This window comes from Falco naumanni, chromosome 8, assembly GCF_017639655.2.
Source record: "Falco naumanni isolate bFalNau1 chromosome 8, bFalNau1.pat, whole genome shotgun sequence".
NCBI lineage: Eukaryota > Metazoa > Chordata > Aves > Falconiformes > Falconidae > Falco > Falco naumanni.
In genome coordinates, this window is record NC_054061.1 from 16,754,395 (window position 1) to 16,777,578 (window position 23,184).

The following is a 23,184-nucleotide window of genomic DNA, read 5'->3' on the forward strand; positions in this document are numbered from 1 at the left end:
GTGGAAACACCAAAATCAAAAGGTTTATCTATAAGACTTGCTTGTGAGTTTGTGCTCTCTGTCTTGAGACAGATTGGAAAGCAGGATCAGATTTGTGGGAAGAAAAGTGTTGGCAAACTGGGTCTCATGATATATTTGACCCTTCATGGGGGAGTGGTCGGGACAGTTCTCATCACTGTGTTCATACACGCCTCCTTTTCTAGCCTTCAATCAAGTCCTTTGGTACAGAGCGCCTAATCCGCACTTCACTAGACCTGGAGCTGGACCTGCAAGCTTCAAAAACCTGGCATGATCGGCTGGTTCAGGAGATCTCGGTGCTGAGGGAACTGAAGGAGCAGCTGGAACAAGCTCAAAGTCAGGGCGAAAAAGAGTTGCCACAGTGGGTGAAGGATGATGAGAGATTTCGACTGCTGCTGAGGCTAGTGGAAAAACGAGTGAGTAATACCTGCCTTTGGATTTTATTCAATGTGCTTGAGAAATATCATTTGAGAAACATGATTTGAGAAACAGGGGACTTTGGGCAGGTAGGAATTGAAGCCTTAGCACTACAGTCGCTCATCCCTTCCCATCAAGCAAGCAATTGATAACAGAAGCTGCAGTCCTCGAGTGTCTGGCTGCTCTCAGGTGTATTTACAAACTGCAGCCTGTGCCTGTCTTCCCACGGGCAGGAGGGCTAGGAGGAAAGCAGTTACGTCTCTTGCTTCTTCTAAGAGAAATAATGGCTGCATAAATTTTTGCTGGGATGACACTTGGCTTTAGGATAGGATCCTTATGCATATGAAGTGAATAATATAAGTCAGATGATAGCAGACTTTCTGGTTTTAAAAGCTTAATAGTATCTATCTTTCTGCTTATGAAGGGTAGGCTGCAGGGCAGGGAGGGAAAGGAGACAGACCAAGAATTTCAACAAATAGTTCATTAAACAATTTTGTTTGCTTTTGTGAAAGTTGTCTTTCATTGTGTTACCACTTTTGGGGTAAGGGTTTAAATAAAAATCATGAGCTTCAAATAGAATGTGTTTACAGATAAGGCAGGTAAAGCTTCAGAAACATCTGAATAAGCCTGAAACAGCAAAGTCAGCAGCCTTCTGTCAGATTTGGGTTTTCTTTTGTTTTTAAAGCGTTACTCCATAGCTGATTCTCTTCATCGCTTAGATGCTGGAATTCCTGTTCTTTACCTTCCTGTAGAGTTCAGTTTGTCCCGAACCCGTGCATTTACCAGCACAGGGATTTCCTGCCTTAAAGCAAGTGCAGATGCAAGAAGTCACAGGTGCCATCCGTTTTGTCACGTGCAGCCTCCCGGTCTGTAGTAGGTGTGGCATGTCATGGTTGGCACTTCCCTACCTCTGTCTGCATCACACTCTCCCTCATGTACAGGGCTGCGTCTCAACTTCCCTGATTTATTGGGGCACCTCTGCTGACACCAGGCAGAAACACAGTTGGGAGAAAATGCTTCTTCCTGGCAACACAACAACTCTTTCCCATTATTTGTTTAGGTGGAAAAAACAGAACACAAGTGTGAGCTCAAGGCCGATAAAATGATGAGAGCTGCTGCCAAGGATGTCCACAGGCTGCGAGGGCAGAGTCGGAAGGAGCCTCTAGAAGTACAGTCATTCAGGTAATTACAGGTCACTGGTAAAGGAGAGGAAAAATTGACTGCTACTCTGATTTTTCTGTGGATGATTGAGATTCTGATGAGGGAGCCTAATCTTTGTAGTAGTAGTTAGCTGTTCTGCTTAAACAAAAATTTTTGTATTTATATGTCAAAGTATCAGGACTGAGAGTTAGTGAAACTACCTGCAGTGCTGTACCAGGTCTCAAAACCACCAGCAGTGCTCCAAATCATTCCCCACCTGGCAACAAATTCACAAATCCTTTGTTTAGTATAGAAGCAGCCTTTTGCTTCCCTAAGTAATATACCTAAAAAGGAAAAAAACCCGAGCCTTTCTGAAATGGCTTTTTGATAAGGTCAGTTCTGTGAGTTCAGCTGTAAGGATGCCTGGTGTCTGATATGTAAATAAGAGGTGTAGGTTGTGAGAGGATGTGCTGCTGCTCCTTGTGGTGACAGCTGGTGAGATAAATTTTAATGTGGATGATGGACATTTCTGGCAAGACTTCTGTTGCATTAACAACTGATCATCTTTTTTTTAGAGAGAAAATGGCGTTTTTCACACGGCCAAGGATAAATATTCCAACGCTCTGTGCAGATGATGTGTGATCACCATAAAGTATTTGCTTTCTGGACAATTCTACAAATGCAGTTTGGGTTTTGAAGTTATTTATGTGGTATTATGAAGGTACCAAGGCATTTGTATATTAGAGCTTTTGTCAGTATGTGGATGTTTTGAAGATTTTTAGGTTAAAGTTATATCATCACAGAAACCAGCATTAAAGTGACAAGATTGTATAGTTTGTATATTTAGGAATGTATTTTTGGGAAATAGAATTTTAAATAAGAGCAAATGCAGCGTAAGGTGCTGTTAAATAATGCTGTTTAGACTTTTTGTACAGCTCTACCTTTTAGAGGTTTTACTGCAATAAAAGAAATTTGAAGGAACCTCACCCCTACCTTCTATGATGTTCTGCATCGGACTCTCCCGAGTGATGTATTTTGTACCCCGTGGGGAATGCAGGGAGCTGGTTCTGACTCCCAAGCGCTGTGAACGAATTTTCTGTGAGCTGTGGAGCGTTTGTGTTTCCTGCCAGGTCATAAAAGTAGGTGTGAAGTTCGGAATACTTGCACTTTTACCGTTTGTACTGCAGCTCATGTCTGTGATGGGTCTGGTAAGGTAATGTGGGGAGCCCGTTGAAACCACGGCTGTGGAAGGAGGGCTGCAGGTTTTAAGTCCATTTTAGGTTTTTCCAATAAAGTGACCTTTCTGGACAAGCCTGCCTTCTTGCTTTTTGTCCTTTGTGAATCTTCTCATCACCTGGCACCTAAATTGGGCTTTGTTTCTGTCCCTAGCTGGAAGTGCATAGCTTTTTCACGTGTCAGGCCTTCAGACCAGGCGCTGTGGGAAGATGGAGCACCCTCGGTAACCCGGGTGCGCCTGAGATCTGCCCTTTTGTTCGAAATACAGCTGTCCCTGAAGCTGCTGGAGGGGAGAGAAAAATAAAATCCGGGGTAAAAAAGGCAATAAAAGAATGTTATTGCCGGCAGGGCTGGGTGAGAGCCGCCCGCTGCATGGCCAAGCCCAGAGCGTCGTGCCCAGCTGCGCGGGGGGCTCCCACCGGGAGCGGCCCCCCCCCGACCCCTGCCCGGGAGCTGCCGCCGCCCCCGCCAGCGGCGGGACAGCCCCGGGCGGGCGGCCCCTCGCCAGCAGCCCCTCGCCGGCGCATTCTGTGCCCCCCGCGGGCGGACGGGGGGAGCCTCGCCCTCCGGAGCGGCACCGCGGCAGCCCCTCCGCAGCTTCGCTCTTACACGGCGGGGGCCGGCGGCGCTGACAGCCCAGGGCTCCCCTCGCACGGAGGAACCCGCCCCCGCCCCTCCGCCACCGGGGTCCTCCCGGCGCCCGGGGGCGCTGCCGCCGCGCCGTAGCCCCTCCCCCGCCGCCGCACTTCCGCTTCCGCTGCCTGCTGCTTCCGGCCGCCCGAGGATGGAAGCGCGCGTGGCGCAGTCGGCAGCTCGGCTGGCGCGGCAGGTGCGGGGGGGCACGGCCGGGGGCCGGGATGGGGTAGGGCACGGCCGGGGGCACGGCACAGCCGGGACTGGGCCCTGCCGATAGCGGCTCCCTGGAGGGCCCGGTTGCGCTGCAGGCGGCTTTGGCTGGGGCCGAGCGGGGCACGGCCCCTGGGCCGCCGCGCCGCCGGGGAGGGCCCTGGGGGTCTCTGCGGGGCAGAGGCGGCGGCGGTGGGGGGGAGGCCGGGGCAGGGCCGGGCGCGGGCCGCGGCCGAAGCGCTCACCCGGCGGCTCCGGACTCGCCCGGGACAGAGCGGAGCAGACGCGCCCGCCGCTCCCCCGGAGCCGAGTCGTGCCGGCGGCCGGGGCCTGCGGTTCGGCTCGCGGCGCTTTGCGGGGGGACGGTCCGAGGGGAAGTTCGGCAAAAAAAAATCCCCAGAAAACCAAAGGCAGCGGGGAGCCGTCCCGCGGGGCTTTGCTGTTGCCGCCCGAGCGCGCTGTGCCGGTGCTGTCGCTGTCTGCGCGCTGTGGTGGCCGTGCGGGGCTCGGCCTGGAGCCGGGCGCGGCGCAGGAGGGTCCGGGGGGGCGCTGCCCTTGGCGGGCCTGGCTCTTGCGAACGGGATTACAGCAGGGGTAAGGTGCTTAGGGCTGGGAAGAAGGATGGGGACAGCCATTTCCCTTTGAAAGCCATGATTATAGTAATAATAATTAAAAAAAATCAGTGATCGGTCTGTCTTAGTCAATGATAGGTATTGACAGTAGAGTACAGAGGCAGCTTCAGGAAAACTTTGAATCCGACAGGTAAAATTCTCATATATTGCCCCAAGAGCATGTAACAGAGATTCTGGCTTGTGCTTTTTGCCTGCCATGCATGTGTGTTCTTAAGCAACTTTTCAGTACATTTTCTACTCACAATTCAACATATGGTAAGCACTGCCCTAAAATACTGAGATAATAAATCTGGCTGTTGAATCTCTGCAGCTCCTTTTTGCCGTTGTTTTTTGGGCTTATCTTTTGAGGCTGCTAGGACAGGAAGGGCATCTCAGATACTCTGGCAAGGCAGTTGGCTCTTTGCTGTTAGTGCTGTGTGATCTTTAGTCCATAAACAAATTCCAGTCACTTTGGAGCAAAGCAGGGGGGACAGTGTTCAGTTTTTCAGTTCCAGGAGGCTGAAGGAGGCCATGTGGAGCCTGAATCTACCTGTCACCTCACTACCAGCCACATGCTCCCTGGTGCCAGGTCCAGCGTGCCCTGGAGCCTGTTGTGAGCCAGATGCAAGGAATCGATAGCTCATCAGGAAAATAACGCAGCAAAGAGCAAAGAATGTGTGCTGAGTTACTGCATTGAGCCGGCTCAGCAAAGGCTTGGCAGAGCAGGAGCAGAGATAAAAACATGTAGGAAGCAAGAAGGAGGTGAAAGAAGAGAGGTGCTCTGGTCCATTTGCCATACTTTCTAAGGCCATGCTCTCTCTCGCTTTTGCTCGCTCACTCATTCTCGTAACACCCCGCCTCCCTTTTTTTTTTTCAAATATGATGATGAGAAAATCTGTATCACATTAAGTCCTAGAGACAGAAGCCTATGCAATTTTTGTGTTATCTCAGTGGGATCTTTGGAAGACATTCTTATGTGCTAAGGGAAAATGTAAGGATGATTTTGGTCCTATTGAAAAAGCTGTAGTTTTTTTGTATTCACAGGTGAGGGGAAGATTTCTAGTACTCAGCTGACCAAAGAGCCCTTGGAGATGTCAGCATGGCCTCATGTAATTCCTGCAGCTTCTCATGAGGTGGTCATCAGGTATGACCCTTTACTGACAAGTTGTCATATGTCCAGGGCTGTGCAGGTAGATTAATCCAGGAGGTGACATTTTATGTCCTGAACAGCAGCTTCTTCTTTCCTTCTCTCAGTTACACGTTTTATAGATAAAAACTGTATTGACGTTGTCTCCCTTCCTTACTCGGATGGTTCTGTGAGAGAGGAGTTACAAGGGGTATCTGTAGTCTAATGTAGTAGCTTGTTTTTCAGAAAGAATGTAGAATTTATAGTATCCTATAGAATCTTAGCATTCACAGATGGTCATAGAATTATAGAATGAATCATAGAATGGTTTGGGTTGGAAGGGACGTTAAAGATCATCTAGTCCAACCCCCCTGCCGGGGCAGGGTCACCCTCTACCAGGGCAGGTGGAGGGCAGACCCAGCCCCTTCCAGCCTGGCCCTGAGCATCCCAGGGATGGGGCACCCACAGCTGCTCTGGGCAGCCTGGGCCAGCGCCTCACCACCCTCACAGTGAGGAGTTTCTTCCTTATATCTTTTCCACAACATCCCTAAATACGTTTTTCCAGGCGAGCTTGGCAACATGGTCATGGGTGTGGGGGTCATAGAGTCATAGCATAGGTCAAGTTGTAAGGGATCACTGACTCCCACAGGACTACCTAAAACTAAAGAACATGGCTAAGAGCGTTGTCCAGACACTCCCTGATCTTTGACAGGCTTGGTGCCATGACCCTGGGAGCCTGTTCCAATGACCCACCACCTTCTCAGTGAATAGCACTCTTGGTGTGCAGTCTGAACTTCCCCTGATGCAGCTTCATTCCATTTCCCGGTGTCCTGTCTGTGGTTCCCAGAGAGGGGGGGTTGTGAGAGGTCCCATCCTGACTGGCCCATGAACCAGGGTGCCCTTGCTGCCGGTTTTGAGGCTGTGTGGCTGTCCCAGCCTAGCTGTTGTGATCTTAACCCCATCGATTCTGGAGCTTGGTGTAATCATTGATGAGTTCAGGCTTTTCTGCTGAGTGGTTTTGAATGAAAAGTTCATTTCATTATCTGTATTAGCTGTTGATGAGCACAGGAAAGGAGACTTAAATGGCAGCAGCAGTATTGGGGTAGGCAACTAGGTCGCTGTGGTGAAACCCCTTGCTTTCAGTTCCCACTCAAGTAACATAAGGACTGCTACTGAAACTTTCTGAAGAAGAGGAACACAAAACATGATAGGAAAATGTGGCAGACTGGGCTGACACGTTGGGCTTGGCCAAATCTGAAATGGGGCCAGCCTGAATGCCTCCTACCTGCAGGCACCTGTGCTGTTGAATTTGCTGGTTTGGTGCAGTCATGGGAAAGTCTGAACTGTGACATTGTTTCAGAGCTTTTTACCTCCTGGCCAAATCCAAGCAATTAAGATACTAATTGTCACCCTGTATTTGTGTGGGAAAAGCTGTTCGGGCGAGAGGTCTGCCCCAGAGATCAGCGATTCCTGAAACCCCTTGTTCTGGGTTCTGGCCGTGCATGTGGATGAAGCTCTTTCCTCATCCTCTCTGGTAGCCTAACAATATGGAAAGAAGCTCCAGTAAGATACTACTGGTCATCTCACCTCCTGCAGGTCTTAACTTGGGTAGCCAGAGGCATTTATGGTTATGGAGGAAAATCCAAATTGAACTTCTGTTCTGAAAAGTTTGCCAATGGTACTGAAATACTTTGGCAGTTATTGCTTGGGAATGGGGCGGGGGGGGTGTCTTTTAATGCAGGAGGAGTACGTGTGAGCTGCTTGTGGGCTTGGATATGTAGTGGGTTTAATTTCAAAAGCAGAATGCAAATTTCTGGATCTAGACAATGTTTGTCCTCAATGCAAAGCTCTCCTAAGGGGCTTGCTAACCTGAAGCTGGTGACTTTGCTAGAGAGAAGGTAGTACTGGGTGGACAGACAGTTTAAAGATAATGTGATATTATCTTCTTAAAGCACATTCTAGGGTTGGGAGGCGTCAGTTATTCATGTCGCTGCTCCAATGTTCCTTTAAGTCAGTTTTGTGACAATAATGATTACTTAAACTTACAGTGAAATAACTGTAAAACATTGCAAATGAATGCAAAAAAAAAATGAAATCTCTTGTGCTATTTTAAACTTGAAGTTCAGTCTGAAATTTTTTCAGATGTGTTTGTAAGTTACATTAAATGCTACCAGATCAGGTAAGAAAAGTCAAAAATAAAAAAAAAATATTTTCTGTTGGCTTTATGGGGTAAGGTATGTATATGTATGTGAGAGGAAAACAGTCTGATTGGGGAGGGAGGGGTGTGTCTGCCTTGGTTAAAAAAAGAAGTGATGGGCTGCAGAAGGAAAAGCTGCAATGAACTATTTGGAGTGAGTTAGTTATGAGGTACAGCTGTGCTGTGCAATTATTTTAGTTGGCCAAATGCCAAACCAGAGATTTTGAGAAAGAGGGTTTTTTCCTCAAAGTCCTCTTTCTTCAAATGTGAACCTGCAGGAAGCATCCTGTAGCAGAGGAGACCTTGAAGCTGTAAAAAGAAGTGCACTGGAAGCTGAAGTGCAAATGCAGAATGACCTAAAAGCTGGGATTTTTAGCTCGGTCCACAAATAGGCTGATCTCAAGAGTGTTTTGGCTCAGCTTAGGGTTTTTGAGCATCTGCAGGCGGTTATAGTGGCATTTGTGGGAGCGGTTGGGTTGTTTAGGTGGACATATAAGACCAGAAGGTTTGATGGCCTTTTTTTTTTTTTTTTTCTTTCCTTACTTCTGATTGTTTCAAGAGCAACAAAGTAAATGAGCCCTTTCTGATAAGGTTTGGTGGCCTGTTTGCCTACAGAAGGGCCTGAGCTGCCTCCTGCTGTGGGAGTTGTGGTAGAGGAGAGCCTGAATGAGTCAGCTGAGGGGCTGGCCAGCCAGGGTGGGGGGATGCTCACAGCCAGGGTGGGGGGATGCTCACTGCCCTTCCAGCTGCCTCTCCCTTGTAGCCGCACTGAGTCCATTTCAGTAGCCTCCGGGCACCTATTTGTGAGCCAGGTGGGCTGATGGGCACAAAGCCTGTTACGGAAGGGGGGGGGGGGGGGACACGACAAGAATCGGACAACAGAGATGGAGTTTCAGATACTTGGTTTCTGTAGGAGGTGGGGTAAGGGAAAGTACTGCTCCTTGCAGCAGCCTCCTGCCGTTGGGCTAAGGCTGTTGGAACGTTTGCCGGTGTCCCGGGCTGTGAAGTCTGGAGGGATATGGAGAAACACAGGGAAATGTATTTGGAGCGTAGGGGTCCACCTGAAATTCCTGATGCCTCTTGAATGCCTCATGTCAGTTTGAAGGGAGAAGCCACATTGGAGGCAGGGAAGGAAGGGTTGTGTGGAACATGGAAGTGAGTGGGCACGGCAGAAATGGCCCGGTGAATTCCCCGGTGCAGCAGCACGCGGTACTCCTGGGCATTTCTGTCTCCAGTTGGTGCTTGAGTTTGCTGCGGTTGTGTGAGTCATTGTGGTTTCATCCTCTGGAAGAGAAACAGTGGCCTGTGAGATGGTGAAACTGGCAGACAGAGGCTTTAGGGAATTTTGAGTCAAATCCTTTGACATCTTTATTAGATTAAAAAAACTGGAGAAAGTGCTTATTTTAGGAATATGTTTTATTAGGATGACATGTTGTCTTCCTTGTACTTCTGTCTTAGTGAGATTATTATCTTGCTGACTCTTCTTTAAGAATATTTCAGAATCTCTGTTTTTGACACAAATAGAAACCACCTTTGAGCATTAATTGTTTGGATTTATTCAACTTAAACGTCATTGCTGTAACCTTTATGAGGCAAAACTAGAACTGTATCTGAGATCTTGCAGCTGCTCACCTTCTTCCCACCACTCCAAGAATTACTGTGTGACAATTTAATTTGCTTTTCAGGAAAACGAGATCAAGTTGTTAACTGCAGAAATTGAGCGTTTGAAAAACTTTGGATGCTTGGGAGTCTCCCCGAGTTTGGAAGGCTTGCGAGACGAAAATGCAAAACTTAAGTATCGATTAAATTTTCTCCAAAAGGTAAGGGAACAAAGAGTTAATGCTGTAGCATGTGTGGTTTTGTCCTCATTAAGACAAGCTAAATAAATTATGTCAGTTTGTTACAGCTGGTGATGTGTGACGGCGTGCTCACTCTGCATTCTGATGCCTTAGTTGTTGGTGGCACATCAGATATTTCTTGGTTTCTTAAACAGAAATCTACTTTATGAAAAATGTCAGTAGGTTAACAAGCCCACAGTGTCGAGTCTTGGCTAGTCATATAAGGGGCAGCCCAGCTGAGGCCTCCACCAGGATCACTGACAAAGGTGTGAGAAGTAATGCAGCCCTGCGTTCAGGGGAGGTGTTTGTGCTGGGAGGTTCAAAGGGAGAAGAATCACATGATTTTTGTGTTGTGGATGTTGTCGCTCCTGTGCCTAGAAGTGTCAGTCAAATCTGTCAGCCATGCTTTGCCAGGCAGCCAAGGAAAGAAGTGGGATGTAACGGCTCCTCAGATGTTGTGAATTTAACCTTCTGGATTTTGTTTTTTCAGAGCCTTCAAGAGGAAAGAAGTAAAACAGCAAAAAGCATGATTAATATCAACAGCTGTCTTCAGGAGATCTTTGGAGCTGCTATTCAAGCTGCCTACCCAGATTTAGAAAACCCTCCACTAGTGGTGACACCAAGTCAGCAGCCCAAATTTGGGGATTACCAGTGTAACAGCGCCATGGGCATAACACAGGTATGTCTCAGTGATCTTACAAAGAGAAGAAAAAACAGGGATGCTGTCTGTTGTAAGCTAGGTGGTAGACAGTGCAGTGAGGGTTGCAATATTGGACCTCTTCCAGGCTTGTTGCCTTCTCTGGGCTGAGAATTCAGTGAGTATCTAACAGCTCATCGGCTTTCACACAGTAGACCTTTAAACCTCTTTATAGACGACTGGTATGAGAGGGTAACTTGTCACACAGGAAGATTTCTCCGGTCATGGGATCTAAATCAAAATAGGATTTAAGTGCCACATTGATTTACTAATGATGTGCAATTAACTACTAATTGGTAAGCTATATTTTGGAACTAATATCAGCAAAACAATAAATTACAAGTCTAGGCAGTTACAAAATGGTGATAAACACCTGCAAATCTCTAAATGCTCTTCTGTAACACCAGGAAAGTATAATGTCCCCACACACACTTGTGCACACACAGCCTTCTCACAGGGCAGGTGAGTTCTGAACATCTCCAGGAGTGAGGGTTCCCCTTTCGCACACGCATCCTGCTGGTGCTGCAGCTTCCTGACGCGGCAGTGGGAAGGGGCCCTGTGCGCCCGGCTGGGGCACAGGTCCCCGCATGCTGCAGCCTGAGCTGCCCTCTGTCAGCTGCAGCATGTGCCACTCGTGGCATCTGGTGGCATGGGTCGTTTTCTGGCCAGCGCAGCTGTGGTGCGCATGAAGCACCTCACAGCATCCAACCAAGTGTAGACCACTGCTCAGCTGCCGTCCTTCATACTTCTTTAGCTGACTCCATTGTTTCAAAAGTCTCTTTGTAATTCCCTGGTTACAGCTGAATTTGCCTGATCATTGTACTCCTTTAAGCATTTTCAGTCCCGTGGCAAATGCCCTTTCATGTTTGAGCACGCTGTTCCATACAGTGTTTGTGCTCTTGTTCTTATCCTATTGGCTGTAGTTATCCAAGCGTTTGCTGAGTCGGTGTGGGCATCCCCCCGTGTATAGTTGATGGCAGCTGTATTTTCTTCTAAATGAGCAAAAAGCAGGAATCATGGGGGTTTGTTATATTGTTCTGATCTTGGAGGCTTTTAGGCAACTCTAAGAATGGCTCCACTTTACAGACACCTGTTAAGTGTGTGCGAGGAAGGGGTGGGGTTTTGTAACCTGGCTAGTATCGGCAGTTACTTTGAAAATTACGGCGTTGCTGCTTTCTGGAAAATGCTTGACTAAAGAGGACCCGACAAGAGTAGGAGACACTTCAGTAGTTGCTCAGTGTGCTGGGACTGTGCTGAAGTAAAACCAGGAGGTGGGTTGAAAGAAGTAGTGCATTCTAGCTTAGGTGCTAAAGCACCCAAACTTCCAGTGCATTGATGCCTTTGAGTGAATAGGTGGACACTTTGTAGTTACAGATCTTTTATTTCACAGTCTCAACAGAAGCAACTTTTTTTTTTTTTTTTAGCATTCTGTTGTCAGTTCACCTTTATTATCTGTTAGCCTGGTAATTTTGACATCAGACTTGCACCAACATGCGTGGAATTTACTCTCCCAGGTTGTCATCTGGAGCCACTATGTCTGTTGTCCTGCTACAATGAGTTTGACCTCCAGGCAGCATCGATACGTGCCAGCCAGCAGGCTCTTGGTCTGAAGTGCCGAGGTGGCAACAGCCCTCACAAATATGTGTCATCTTCCCTTGGTTCATTAGCATATTGTGACTGGGCTGCAGCCAGAGGAGCACCCTGGGTGACTGCACTGACATGGGCTTTCAGAGCTTTGCCGTGCTTTTGACTGCTGCTTTACCCCAATTAAGTCGTGGTCGGGATTCTCAAGCAGTCCTGGCTTCTCAGCGTTGACGTTGTTTGCATAACTCAGTGTCTGAACAGTCCCCTTCAAGCCAGGGCGTCAAGATCCAGACTGTCAGCTGTGCTGCTGAATAAGGGTTCTTAGTACTGGCCTTGGCTGGAGAGCTTGTTCCCTGGAAAGGCATGCTGCGTAGGCTGGGCCAGAGCTGGGCGGTACTCACACATGCAGCACACTCAGTGTATCAGCACAGCCAGGGGATGCAGTGCGGTCATTTGCCTCTGAGAGCAGCAGGTGATGTGCTTTCTGTCGGCCTGAGTTTAGAGACTGACTGCCGTGTACGTGCCCCGTAGAGCCTTGCTCCCCTGGGGTGTCCCCTGTGTAGAGCTGGTCACCACGACTGCCAGAGGAGCAGGAGGTGCCCTGACTCAGGGCAGCACTAGTACGTGCCAGGCAATAACCTCTCCCTGCAGTGCTCCCATGTGGAAACAGCCCTCACAAATGCATATTGTTGTCCTGGGAGCTCGTTAGCATATTAATGCCTGGGGCTGGAGCCAGGAGCTCTGCTTGCTCCTTGGAGTAATAGGAGTACGGTGACTGTTCCTGGAATGGTTCAGATTATGGGCCTGTAACCTGGTATGACATGCCCATAATCTGGTTTTGCATTTATTTTTCCTGTAGTTTGCACTTTGAGTAGCATTAAAGGCTACAGAGGTATTCTTTTCTTGCCCATTCTAAGCCTTTACCATCTTGTAAGGATCCTGTTATGGTCAACTGTATGACAGCCTAAACAGGAAGCTGAAACTCGGGTAGAAGTCACATTTAGCAAACACAGGCAGCCATGAGTGTAAATTCTGAGCTGGCAGAGCGGTACGTGCTCTTTGTGGCTTTGTTGGAAGTGAGGTGATAGATGATTTTCAGACACATCACAGAAAAAATGGAAAATCATGTGCTCAGAAACAAATAGCTGTGGTAATCTTTTACAGTGTGAATGAAGTGTTTTGCAAAGGATGGGTTGGGCTAGCTCACAGAATCCTCCTCAAGGGTGTTTTTGTAAGGTTTGCAAAAAGCTCTGTGAGAAGATGCTTTGGGAACAGAAAGAGAAATTGTGGATTTGGACTAGATGATCTCTGAAGGTCCCTTCCAACCCAAACCATTCTGATGCTGTGTGTGAACTTGCATCGTGTTCTTTGAGTTCCTCACAGTGGGCAATTTATGTCTGGAGGGAAAAGGAGATCTACTTTACCAGCAATTTTTCTGATGCTCTTTGAAGAAAATTGGGCAGTGGTAGGATTATCTTTCGTTCCTTCAGTTGTTGGATTTTATTCAGTTATTAAGTCTGAGTCTAAGGTAGGACTGAAGGCAGTGTGCTTTGGTTGCTTGTAATCATAAATCAGCAGGCTTGCTCTGAAACCACTCTCAGATCTACTGTAGGCACGGTTCAAAACTTGAAATGTGAATGCTGGCAGAGCTCAGGATACCCGTGAGACTGGTGAACAGGATTTTGAAGCAGTGTGAAGGACTGTGCCAGCTATGTTAGTTTTTAAAGAGTTTGTCCCTTTTACTAGCTTAGAAAAATACAGATTTCCCAAACCACTTAACAGGTTTTGAAAAACAGCCTAGAAAATTTTCTTTTGACTTAGGGACTTTTTAAATGCTCTTAGCAGAAGGCAGGAACATGTTGGGTCTAGTTTAGACTTGTGCTGTGTAGAGAGAGTTGATCTAATCTAAAATTTGCTAGAGAAGTTTTTCTTCGTGTGTGTCTCTGCATTATGAAACTAAAGGATCATGAGGATCTTTCAATGCTGCAGTAGCTATGCTTTCTGTTTCACTCTGCAGAATGTTTTGGAGGATTGAATTTTACTTTATCTTCTTGTGTTTCAGATACTGCTCAAAACCAAGGAACAGAAGGTTAGCCCAAGAGAAATTGCTGAGAAAATATCAAAAAATATTCCTGCCAATGAGTGTATTGAGAAGGTTGAAATTGCCGGTCCTGGTAAGATAGTTTCATGTTGCACACTTTGTATGTTTTAAACCTGATAGGGTGACTTTATACTGGTTGGTGATCAGGGAAGCTGAGTTGAGTTTAACTGTTTCATGATTTAAAACTGCACTTACAGGGTGAATTAGCTTTTTCTGTCTTGGTGAGTTTTGTAGCCCTCAATGCAGCAACAGAAAATGTACCTCTGTTAGAACTGGCAAGTGCGATCGTTAACCCTTTAATTAGCAATTTTTCCACTGATCCTTAAGGGACCAGCTTTTTCCCTTCAAATACTGGTGATGCATATCTGGCTACAATCATGAAATCACAGCAAAAATCAATATGCCCTTCTCGCTGTTGCTTGCTCGGAGAGGATGTCTTGTCCTCTCAGCACGGAGATGCTGCAGTAGCATGGAGGTTATTCATTGCTGCATCTGTTTTGTCCCCGTGGCCCAGGAAGAAATATAGGGGCTCATATTCCTCAGGGCTTCAATATAAACACAAAATTCACATGGCACAGCTCTTCAGGTGCTTGGGCACAAGCTCATCCATTAGCTCTGTGAAGCAGGAGAAGTAAAACAGTGTCACCTCGCAAGCATGGGTTATTCCAGGTGAAACTGTGTTTTAGGATAACAATTCAAAAAAAGGGACACAAAGCAAGATCTGGTTCTGCATGCTGCAAATCCTGGCAAGATTATTTATTTTCTCAAAAAAAAATGTTTTTATAAATTCACCTTTGAGTGACAGTGTGCAAAAAGGAGTTACTTCAGTAGACTAACTTGCAGCATCTAACTCTTGCAGTAAAGGCTACAGTGGTGTGAAACGAGCTTTTGTTATCTGGGAACAGCTAGAAGACTAGCTGTCTTCTAGTGACGGCTTTATTGTCCTGTTGCTGTTTTGTCAAGCTAACTTCTTATGTTCTTGTCCTTGATGTGAGGAAGCAGAAATCCAAGGGGGAAGGAAACAAAAAGTGGTTTGAGGCACCTCTGCAGCCCCAGCACTCACTGGTGGTTTTCTCCTCTAAAGGTTTTATCAATGTCCACTTGAGAAAGGATTTTGTGTCGAAGCAGCTGAGCAGTTTATTGATGAATGGCATTCAACCACCAGCTGTTGGCAAAAGGAAAAAGGTACGGCAGCGGGCGCATAGGCAGCCTGCTCCCATATAGATGAAACGTGCTGGACTGCAGGTAGCTTTGGAATTCGCCCCACCATGATTTGTGCAGCAGATCTCCTTGTCAGCTGGTTGCTACAGCAGGACAGGTGGGATGTGACTTACGGACCGGGGACCATGGGGTAGGCCGTGCTCTGGTGGGTGAGGGACAGGGCTGCCCAGGGACGGCCTGGTGTGCCAGGCTCAGCTTGGGAGCGACCCCTGACTGCTGGGTGGGTGCAGCGGAGCCCCAGGCTGGATGCCTGCTCTGGTGTTCCCCGCTGGCCCTTCCTTGCTGCGTGCTGTTGGCGGCAAAGGGTGTGAGGGTTGGTGGAGGTGAGCTGTGTTCCCACATGTGCCCCCCCTCCAAAACCCAGGTTAAACACTGGAGGTGTGGTAATGGCTGCTGCCTTTTATTCATTTTTTCCTTTGGTATTCTGTCCAAGGTGGTAGTGGATTTTTCATCCCCTAACATTGCAAAGGAGATGCACGTTGGCCACCTGCGATCTACTATCATTGGGGAAAGTATGTGCCGACTGTTTGAGTTTGCAGGTTATGATGTTTTGAGGTGAGAGTCCATTTTTGGGTGTGGTGGGCTTTTTTGCTGAATTTGTGCAATACCTATATCTGTGCTTTGGTCTGTATTGGTCTGTTTATAAGCACATAACAAATAATCCTTTGTGTGTAGTAAAGTACTAAGCTGAGCAAGCATAGCAGGGTTAGAAATCAAAAACGGGGAGCAGCTTCATTGCAGTGAAATTGGGGGGGGGGCGTGCTTACCTGGTTTTGGTTCTGATATTGTTTGTGTTCCTTCTTCTAGAATATGTATTTTTTAAATGCGTGTTTTTTAAAGTATATGCTTGAGAAATCATTATTACTGTTCTCTTCAATTGCTTTAAGGTTAAACCATTTAGGAGATTGGGGCACCCAGTTTGGAATGCTCATTGCTCACCTCCAAGACAAATTTCCAGATTACTTAACGGTTTCTCCTCCCATTGGGGATCTCCAAGCTTTTTACAAGGTATTTGTAGCAAAGAAGTGTGATAATTATGTCAACATCTGAAAAGCAGATTGAGGACCTTTACAAATTGCAGACTAGTTTTGGAGAAACAAGAGTTGAATCACTGTTACCAGTGATTGCAGTAACCTGCCATGGGTAAGGCGCTGCGGTATGTGGTACTGAGTTGTCTGCAGGGGGCATGCTCAAAGGGCTTTGTGAGCGTGCTGCCTCTGTCTCTTGAGATGAGTGTACTTGGAGAGCCTGTTAGGAATGTTAGCTTGGTTCAGGCTGGAAGGCGGTGCTTTTTCATGTGGTGTGTTTTACTGTAGGAATCCAAGAGGAGGTTTGACACAGAGGAGGAATTTAAGAAACGTGCCTACCAATGTGTGGTGCTGCTGCAGAGCAAAAACCCAGACATCATTAAAGCATGGGAACTGATCTGTGACGTGTCGCGGAAAGGTGACTGTCAGATTCAGAAACATGTCTCGGCAGTAGAACAGTGTGGCTTCCCTCACCTTTATGTCTGAGTCCATCCTCTTTTATTTTGAAAATCACTGCCACACTGCTATCAGAAGCCTAAAGAAAAAAGCTAATACAAAGTACTGGGCTGTCTGTGGAGGCTTTCAGCTAAATCTTCTGTCTCCTGAGTCCTAGTCTCATGGCTTGACCAAGAGATGGAAGATGCCTTTAGGGACTTGCTGTGCCCACTGGTAAACATATGCCACTAATTCCACTGTGTGCATTTAATGGAAGTATTTTGTTATGTTTCCCTTGTCAAGAGTTCCAGAAAATCTACAACTGCTTGGACATCACACTCACAGAGAGAGGGGAATCATTCTACCACGAGATGATGAAAGACATTGTGAAAGAATTTGAAGATAAAGGTGAGGATTTTGGTCTCGGAGTCAGAAATTCTGCAGCTGTCCGGATGAGTGAGGTAACCTCACTCCTGTTCAGCGAGGCTTAGGACTGGTGGTTTTGAAGTTGCATGTTCCCCAGCCTTGCTCTTTTCCTCAGCCACGTGTGCTGGGTGGATCTTGTGTGACTTTTCCTCACAGAGGAGCATTAGCAGAATTGATTCTTACATGTTTCATTCCAAACAGCTTGGATCTTTCTTGCTGACACAAAAAGCAGTTTGTTGGTGATATTTTGTAGGCAATAGCGTAAGGTACTACTGGAATTTATTGTATCCTTAGTAAATGGTCAAGGAGTTATATATGACAGACTTCCCCGTCTTAGTGTTGTGACTGTGTGGGAACATTGAGAAATCTCTGTGAAAACCATGGCATTTGAGTCTGGAAAGAAGCCAAATGGAGCATAAAAAGTCTCTAGTTCTATGTGTTCCTGTCTGGATTTGGCAGTTCGAGTCTCAACATCCGAAGCATTTTGACTGATCTTACCTCAGAAATACTTTGTGCAAAGTCCTCATTGCATCTCAGTAGTTTCTGCTGCCTTTAATGACATACTTTGTGATACTGGTTTTGCAACTGTAAAGGTGAACCTGGATGCCGGTGGCAGGAGTTATTAAATCCAGTTAGGTCTCTTCTGTAAGGCCAGATCTGTACAGTTCCACTTCCTTGTGCATGGTCTTGAGTTCTGGAAGTGCAGCATAAAACATGACTTGGTTGGCGAGGGAGTTCTCATTTAGATTTTTTCATATTTTGAGCCATTAATTATTTAATAACGTGCGTACATGGCCTTTTCTTTCTGGCATAATCCGGGAAGGGAAGTGCATCTGCCTGGCCTGGCCCACAAACCTCCCTATACGATACAACACAGAATGTTTTCCATTGCTTTTCTAGGATTTGTCCAGGTTGATGATGGCCGAAAGATTGTGTTTGTACCTGGTTTTCCTGTCCCATTGACGATCATGAAATCAGATGGAGGTTACACATACGACACATCTGACTTAGCTGCTCTTAAACACAGGTTGTGTGAAGAGAAGGCTGATATCCTTATTTATGTTGTCGACAGCGGGCAGGTGAGTATGCCAGTCTCTGCTGTCATGGACCATCAGAAAGTGTGTTAATTGAAGGGTGCAACAGTAATGTAGAAGTTTTTTAGTGTGGTTGGTATATTTACTCTTGTCCTTACTGGAGTAATGGTGTTTGGTGGCTGGCAGTCTCCATGAAGAGCCCTTAGAACTGACTAGAACAATTAGGGACAGACCCAGTTACTACTGAAGGTGGGTGAAGCCTGAATCTCAACAGATGAGTCTGGAACGAGATTTGTACTGTTTAGACTTGGGTCCCTCCTTACCCGAGGAAGGTTGTCAGCTCCATGTCTGAGCAGTGATGGGAATTTGCCACTAGCTGCTTCTGTAAGCCAGGAACACTCTTTAGAAGGTTGAGCTGTTGGAAGTGGAATTTGACTGTGGAGCTAAGAAACATTTTAAGTCTCGTTGTGAAGGAGATAAAGCTGGGCAGAAAACTACTGGGAGGAGTGCTACCAGGAGGAGTGGGTTGAGGACTAGCTGTTGGTATTTGTTCCTTGCAGTCGGTGCATTTACAAACAGTGTTTGCAGCTGGACAGATGATCGGCTGGTATGATCCCAAAGTAACCAGAGTAGCCCATGCTGCATTTGGAGTGGTGCTGGGAGAAGACAAGTAAGTTTGGGGCTGTATTTTTCCCTTTGAAGAGGATGTTTTTGAGTGAATGCAGAACACTTGCTCTTGTTTGTTGACAAGTATGTATGTGGCATACAAAAAAAAAAAAAAAAGCACTATGGTTATTTGTAACTGTGTGTCCTGGTCCTTGATCCACACAGTCACTGGTGCTGTGGTCAGGTTCCCTCTTGGGCCTGGCTTCTGCTGCCTGGCATTTGGGGAGGGGCACGGGGAATGTCTGGTGGAAGTCCGGTGGAAGCTGATGTGGCTGCTGGGAGATGGCAGTGGTAAAGGCCATGATTCCGTTATTTTCTACCTGCCTCGTTGGTAAATGAAATTGAAGTTGGGAAAAGAACCTCTGGTGGCCCTGTGTGCAAGCCAGGCCTTTGTGCTCTGGAATTGTTCTTGTGTCTCTGTGAAGGTGTGGCTAAACCGGTGTGCGCTGCAGGTCACGTGCCATTGCAGACTGGGTGGGTTTGCTGTTTGTTACAGAATTAAAGGTGACTTGCTGGGCTGGGCAGGGGGCTGGCACTGGTATTGTGTCCTGACTGATGTCTGGAAGTGGGACAGTTGTGGTTGTTGGAGCCTTCCTGGTCACCCCTCCCAGCCACCCGGTGGGTATTCTCTTCAGATTTGTAGCTGTCTGTGTGATGTCAGTTTCCTCTATATGGAAGAGTTCGTGGGCATGTGCTTTTTTATTAAGCCATAAGGTGTGAACAGTGGAAATCCCTGCAAGAAGTTCTGACGCATGTCCTGGCACACGTGGCACCCTAGGCAGAGGTTGGACATGTTTCACCTCTTATGCAGGTGGTCATTTTGGCTCTGTGTTTTCAGGAAGAAGTTCAAAACTCGTTCGGGGGATACAGTGCGTCTTATAGATCTGCTGGAAGAAGGGCTGAAACGAGCTATGGACAAGCTGAAAGACAAGGAACGGGACAAGGTAGTTGTGACAAATGGCTTATCTTTCCTGAGAACTTCCCAGATTTGTTCACAGGCTCATGGTTTTGCAGATTCTGGATGCGAGCTGAGAATACGGACACTGCCAGACCACCCAGGAGATGCTGTGGGTTGTGTGCACAGTCAGTGTCATTATTTGATTGTAGTTCAGCAAGATGCTGGCATGGGGAAAGAGGAGTGTCCCCGAGTACATGGCAGTGAGAAAATGTGAGCTGTAGCCAGCGTGCTGGCCAATGGCTGGTGCTGCAGAGCTTTTTGAGGGTGGGACTGGAGAGCTGGGCCTTGCAGGTACAGTCCAGGTCTCCCTGGTGCGATGGCAACAGCTGTGACCCCCCCTGCCGCTGTGATGCAGGAGGTGGAGGCAGAATATAAAGCTGCAGCCTTGGCCTGCTGGGCTAGCAGTGACTTCTGGGGACGGATGCGTGGGTTACAGGGCACTTGGCTTCACCCTTTCCCTCGGAGGCTGTGGCTGAGTTTCCTGGAATTCCTTTGCTGAATGAGATTTCTGTCTGTCTTGCATCTTGATAGCCTGGACCAAACTGGGCAGAAAATCTCCCAAGGACTCATGGGAGTCAGACACAAAGTGCTTTGCCACGCTGACAGGGCACTATTCCACCAGAGAGGGGTTTTGTGAGTGTTTGGACTGTCCAAAATGCTCTGCAAGGGTAGGAGGAGGGCCACATGTTTGTTCTGTGTACACACAGTTGTAAGAAGCAGTAGCGCAGTATAATCGTCAAGCCTGTATGGCAGATAGATGGTACGAGCTGGGGCACAGAGGTCCTGTGTATTCTCAAGGCCCCCGGGCAGGGCTGCAGTGCCCTTTGATTGCAAGAGAGGCGAGGGGTGGATGTGAGGCTGTCTGGTGCCCCGAGGTGGAAGAGTGGGTGTGAGCCTTTCACCGAGTACCACATGCGTAAAACCCCCTCAGCAGCGTGGGCTTTCCTCTTCAGCCAGGCTGAGGGGCCAGGGCTGTTGTGGTTTGTGATGCCAGTGTAACGTTCTTACTGTTACCTGTTTTGAAATTGCAACAGGTCCTCACACCAGAAGAGCTGAAAGCTGCCCAGACATCAGTCGCTTTTGGATGTATTAAATACGCAGATCTCTCCCACAACAGACTAAATGATTATGTGTTTTCCTTTGACAAGATGCTGGATGACCGAGGAAATACAGCTGCTTATTTGCTGTATGCTTTCACACGGATCAGGTAGGTTGAGTGTGCAGGGAGTTGGTTTTTTACATTCTCTGTAATCTTCGTGGGAAAGGGGTGGCTTAGTCGCACCAGTGCTGTTAGGGGTGGTTCGTAAGAAAAGACAGCTGTTCCGGCTTAGGCAAAGGCAAGATTTTGTCATTGGAAGTGGTGTCCTCTGCTAACCAAGACACGGCTCCTCTGTGCAGCTTACCTAGGCTTTTAGGCAGCAGGGAGGAAACTGGGAGTTTCTGGTAGTTCCATTAGAGGATCTGGGTGGCTGGAACAAGGTGAGCCAGTGTTCCAGCAGCTGCTGACCACGGGTTTTACCATACCCCACACAGTTTTTCTGGCACCCTAAGCCCTGGTTTGCGTGGCAGCACCAGCAGCCCTTGCTGACTCATGTGCCCAGAGCACACCCCTCGCTCCCTGTTCCTCTGCTGTGCCTTGCTGCATCGCTCTGCAGGGAGCACCTCCCCGTGCCTTCCCAGGGATGATTGCTCCCTTCAGGCCTGGTAACCCAGCACTGGGCAAGTGAGAAGGTCAGCAGGTGGCCTGGGCCAGGCACGTGACCAGCTGCAGGCTGGCCCTGGGGCAGGCGGAGCGGTGGGACCCTCACCCGCATACCCTGTTTTGCACCATTTCAGGGCTATTGCTCGCCTGGCCAATATTGATGAGCAGATGCTGCAGAAGGCAGCCAGGGAGGAGGTGCTTATCCTTGACCATGAGAAGGAGTGGAAACTGGGCAAGTGCATCCTGAGATTCCCTGAGATCCTGCAGAAAATCCTGGAGGACCTGTTACTGCACACGCTCTGTGACTACCTTTATGAACTGGCCACCACCTTCACCGAGTTCTATGACAACTGCTACTGCGTTGAGAAGGACAGGCAGAGTGGTGAGTGTTGCCTTAGGGGGGTGTTGCATGTGCCTGTGTCACATACCACGGTACAGGCAATCTGCAGGGTGTTTCCCTGTGCTGGGAAGGTCGTTGTCACACTGCTTGCTGCTGCAGAACAAGTGGTGTCCATGTGGGAGGACTGAGGGTGGCTGGCGCAGCCAGTGTATCGACTGCCTGGGAGCAGGAAGGTTGAGTAGAGAGTTGCAAGCAGCCAGGCACCTGGAAGCACAAGGGCCGGTCAGTCTGCCTGGCCTGGGGAGAACGGGAGGGGGCTCAAGTGTGCCCAGCCCCAGGGCCAGGCTGTGGGCTGATAGGGTTCCCCTGAGGAAGGCAGCGTTCGTTTCTCTGAGCAGCTGTTCCATCTCTTGTATTGGTGTTTTGCAGGCCAGATTGTGAAGGTGAACATGTGGAGGCTGCTGCTGTGTGAAGCCACTGCCACTGTCATGGCCAAAGGGTTCGACATCCTGGGGATTAAGCCTGTGCAGAGGATGTAGCTGTTCCCTGTGGGATGACAATAAAGGCACTTAAACAACTGGAGGTGTTGATGTCCGTTGTGGTAAGGGATGACACCCTAGGGGAGCAGCACTCCCTATGTTTGCAAGGAGGAAGTAAGGGAAGAAGAAAAGGAAGAGGCAGGGGGGAGTAGACATAGGAAAGTAAAGAAAGGAGAGAACAGGAGCATGGCTTCAGAAGACAAAAGGGGCCATGGGCACAGCTCAGAGCAATTCTCTACAGAAACCAAACTCTGCAGTCCCATGCCCAGTGCTGCTCTGCTTCCGTCTGTAGAGTTTAAGGACTGAGAACTCAGAACACCAAAGAGCACCTCCAGGAACCCCTGCAACCGCAGTACTGTCACCCACACTCCCAGAGCCAACCTTATGCTGATGTCCTCTGCCATCCTCTTTACCTTATTTGCTAGGTGGCAGCAGGTTCACCCAGCTTTTGATGTCATCTCTGGCATCACTCAGCAGAGCACAGAGCGCTGGGGGGATCCAAGCAGTCTCCTCCCAGCCCAGCAGTGCAAGACCCTGGCGCTCGGGATGCTTGTCTCATGGAAGTTGTTAGTGAGCTGACCAAGGCTGCAGTCAGCTACCTGCAAAAGAGATTGAACATCACATTCGAGGCCTGAAATTTGATGTAACACACCAGGGAGACATGAAACAACTCATGCTTACCAGCACAATGGAGTGCAGGCTGTGGGGTGTACCACCTGCAAGCAAGCACAGGCCTGTACCAGCCCTCAAAAAAGGGGTGGCTGGTGGCTTCCCAAGTGCCTCAGGACAGCAGTCGGGCTGTGCGCTGTGGGAGCAGCACCATCAGCTGCCAGCAACTGCTGTAGGCAGGCAGCGGTTTTTTACCTGGAGGAGCAGGAAGCCCAGGGGAAGAGCAGATCAATTAACTACATTCCCTCAGAGGAGGACACAGGGGAAATGCCTTCGCTTACAGCAACAGTGTTTGAATCCCTACAGAGTCAGCAAACCACTTTGCTGGGTGCGTATCGATCTCAAGTGACTACAA

General features: G+C 48.2%; 3 protein-coding genes across 7 annotated transcripts in view; 2 read left to right on the top strand and 1 right to left on the bottom strand.

Moving 5' to 3' along the window:
* Positions 1-2,886, top strand: part of WWC1 (WW and C2 domain containing 1) — a 73,702-nt gene extending 70,816 nt beyond the window's left edge. For both annotated transcript variants that reach the window (XM_040603031.1, XM_040603030.1), the window contains 3 exons: positions 204-434; positions 1,496-1,617; positions 2,151-2,886. In XM_040603031.1, coding sequence (XP_040458965.1) covers positions 204-434; positions 1,496-1,617; positions 2,151-2,217 — 420 coding nt within the window. In that variant the 3' untranslated portion in view covers positions 2,218-2,886. The remainder of the gene's footprint in view (positions 1-203; positions 435-1,495; positions 1,618-2,150) is intronic.
* Positions 2,887-3,539: 653 nt separating this feature from the next.
* On the top strand, positions 3,540-22,199 carry RARS1 (arginyl-tRNA synthetase 1). Of its 3 annotated transcripts, XM_040603588.1 has the most exons (16): positions 3,540-3,640; positions 5,313-5,412; positions 9,277-9,411; positions 9,920-10,108; positions 13,773-13,884; positions 14,896-14,996; positions 15,466-15,587; positions 15,920-16,040; positions 16,349-16,478; positions 16,799-16,903; positions 17,822-18,000; positions 18,516-18,625; positions 19,460-19,565; positions 20,614-20,786; positions 21,416-21,663; positions 22,051-22,199. In XM_040603588.1, exons 4-16 carry the CDS (start codon positions 9,956-9,958, stop codon positions 22,158-22,160), a joined length of 1,770 nt encoding a protein of 589 aa, XP_040459522.1. In that variant the 5' UTR covers positions 3,540-3,640; positions 5,313-5,412; positions 9,277-9,411; positions 9,920-9,955; the 3' UTR covers positions 22,161-22,199. The 3 variants fall into 3 exon arrangements, with proteins under 3 accessions (XP_040459522.1, XP_040459521.1, XP_040459523.1); XM_040603587.1 differs by lacking the exon at positions 5,313-5,412 and having other exon boundaries at positions 3,558-3,640; XM_040603589.1 differs by lacking the exon at positions 3,540-3,640 and having other exon boundaries at positions 5,296-5,412.
* The window catches only part of LOC121092476 (rho GTPase-activating protein 7-like), a 50,815-nt gene continuing 49,813 nt past the window's right edge, over positions 22,183-23,184 (bottom strand). For both annotated transcript variants that reach the window (XM_040603583.1, XM_040603584.1), the window contains exon 12: positions 22,183-22,759. The gene's annotated coding sequence lies outside the window, so the exon portion shown is untranslated. The remainder of the gene's footprint in view (positions 22,760-23,184) is intronic.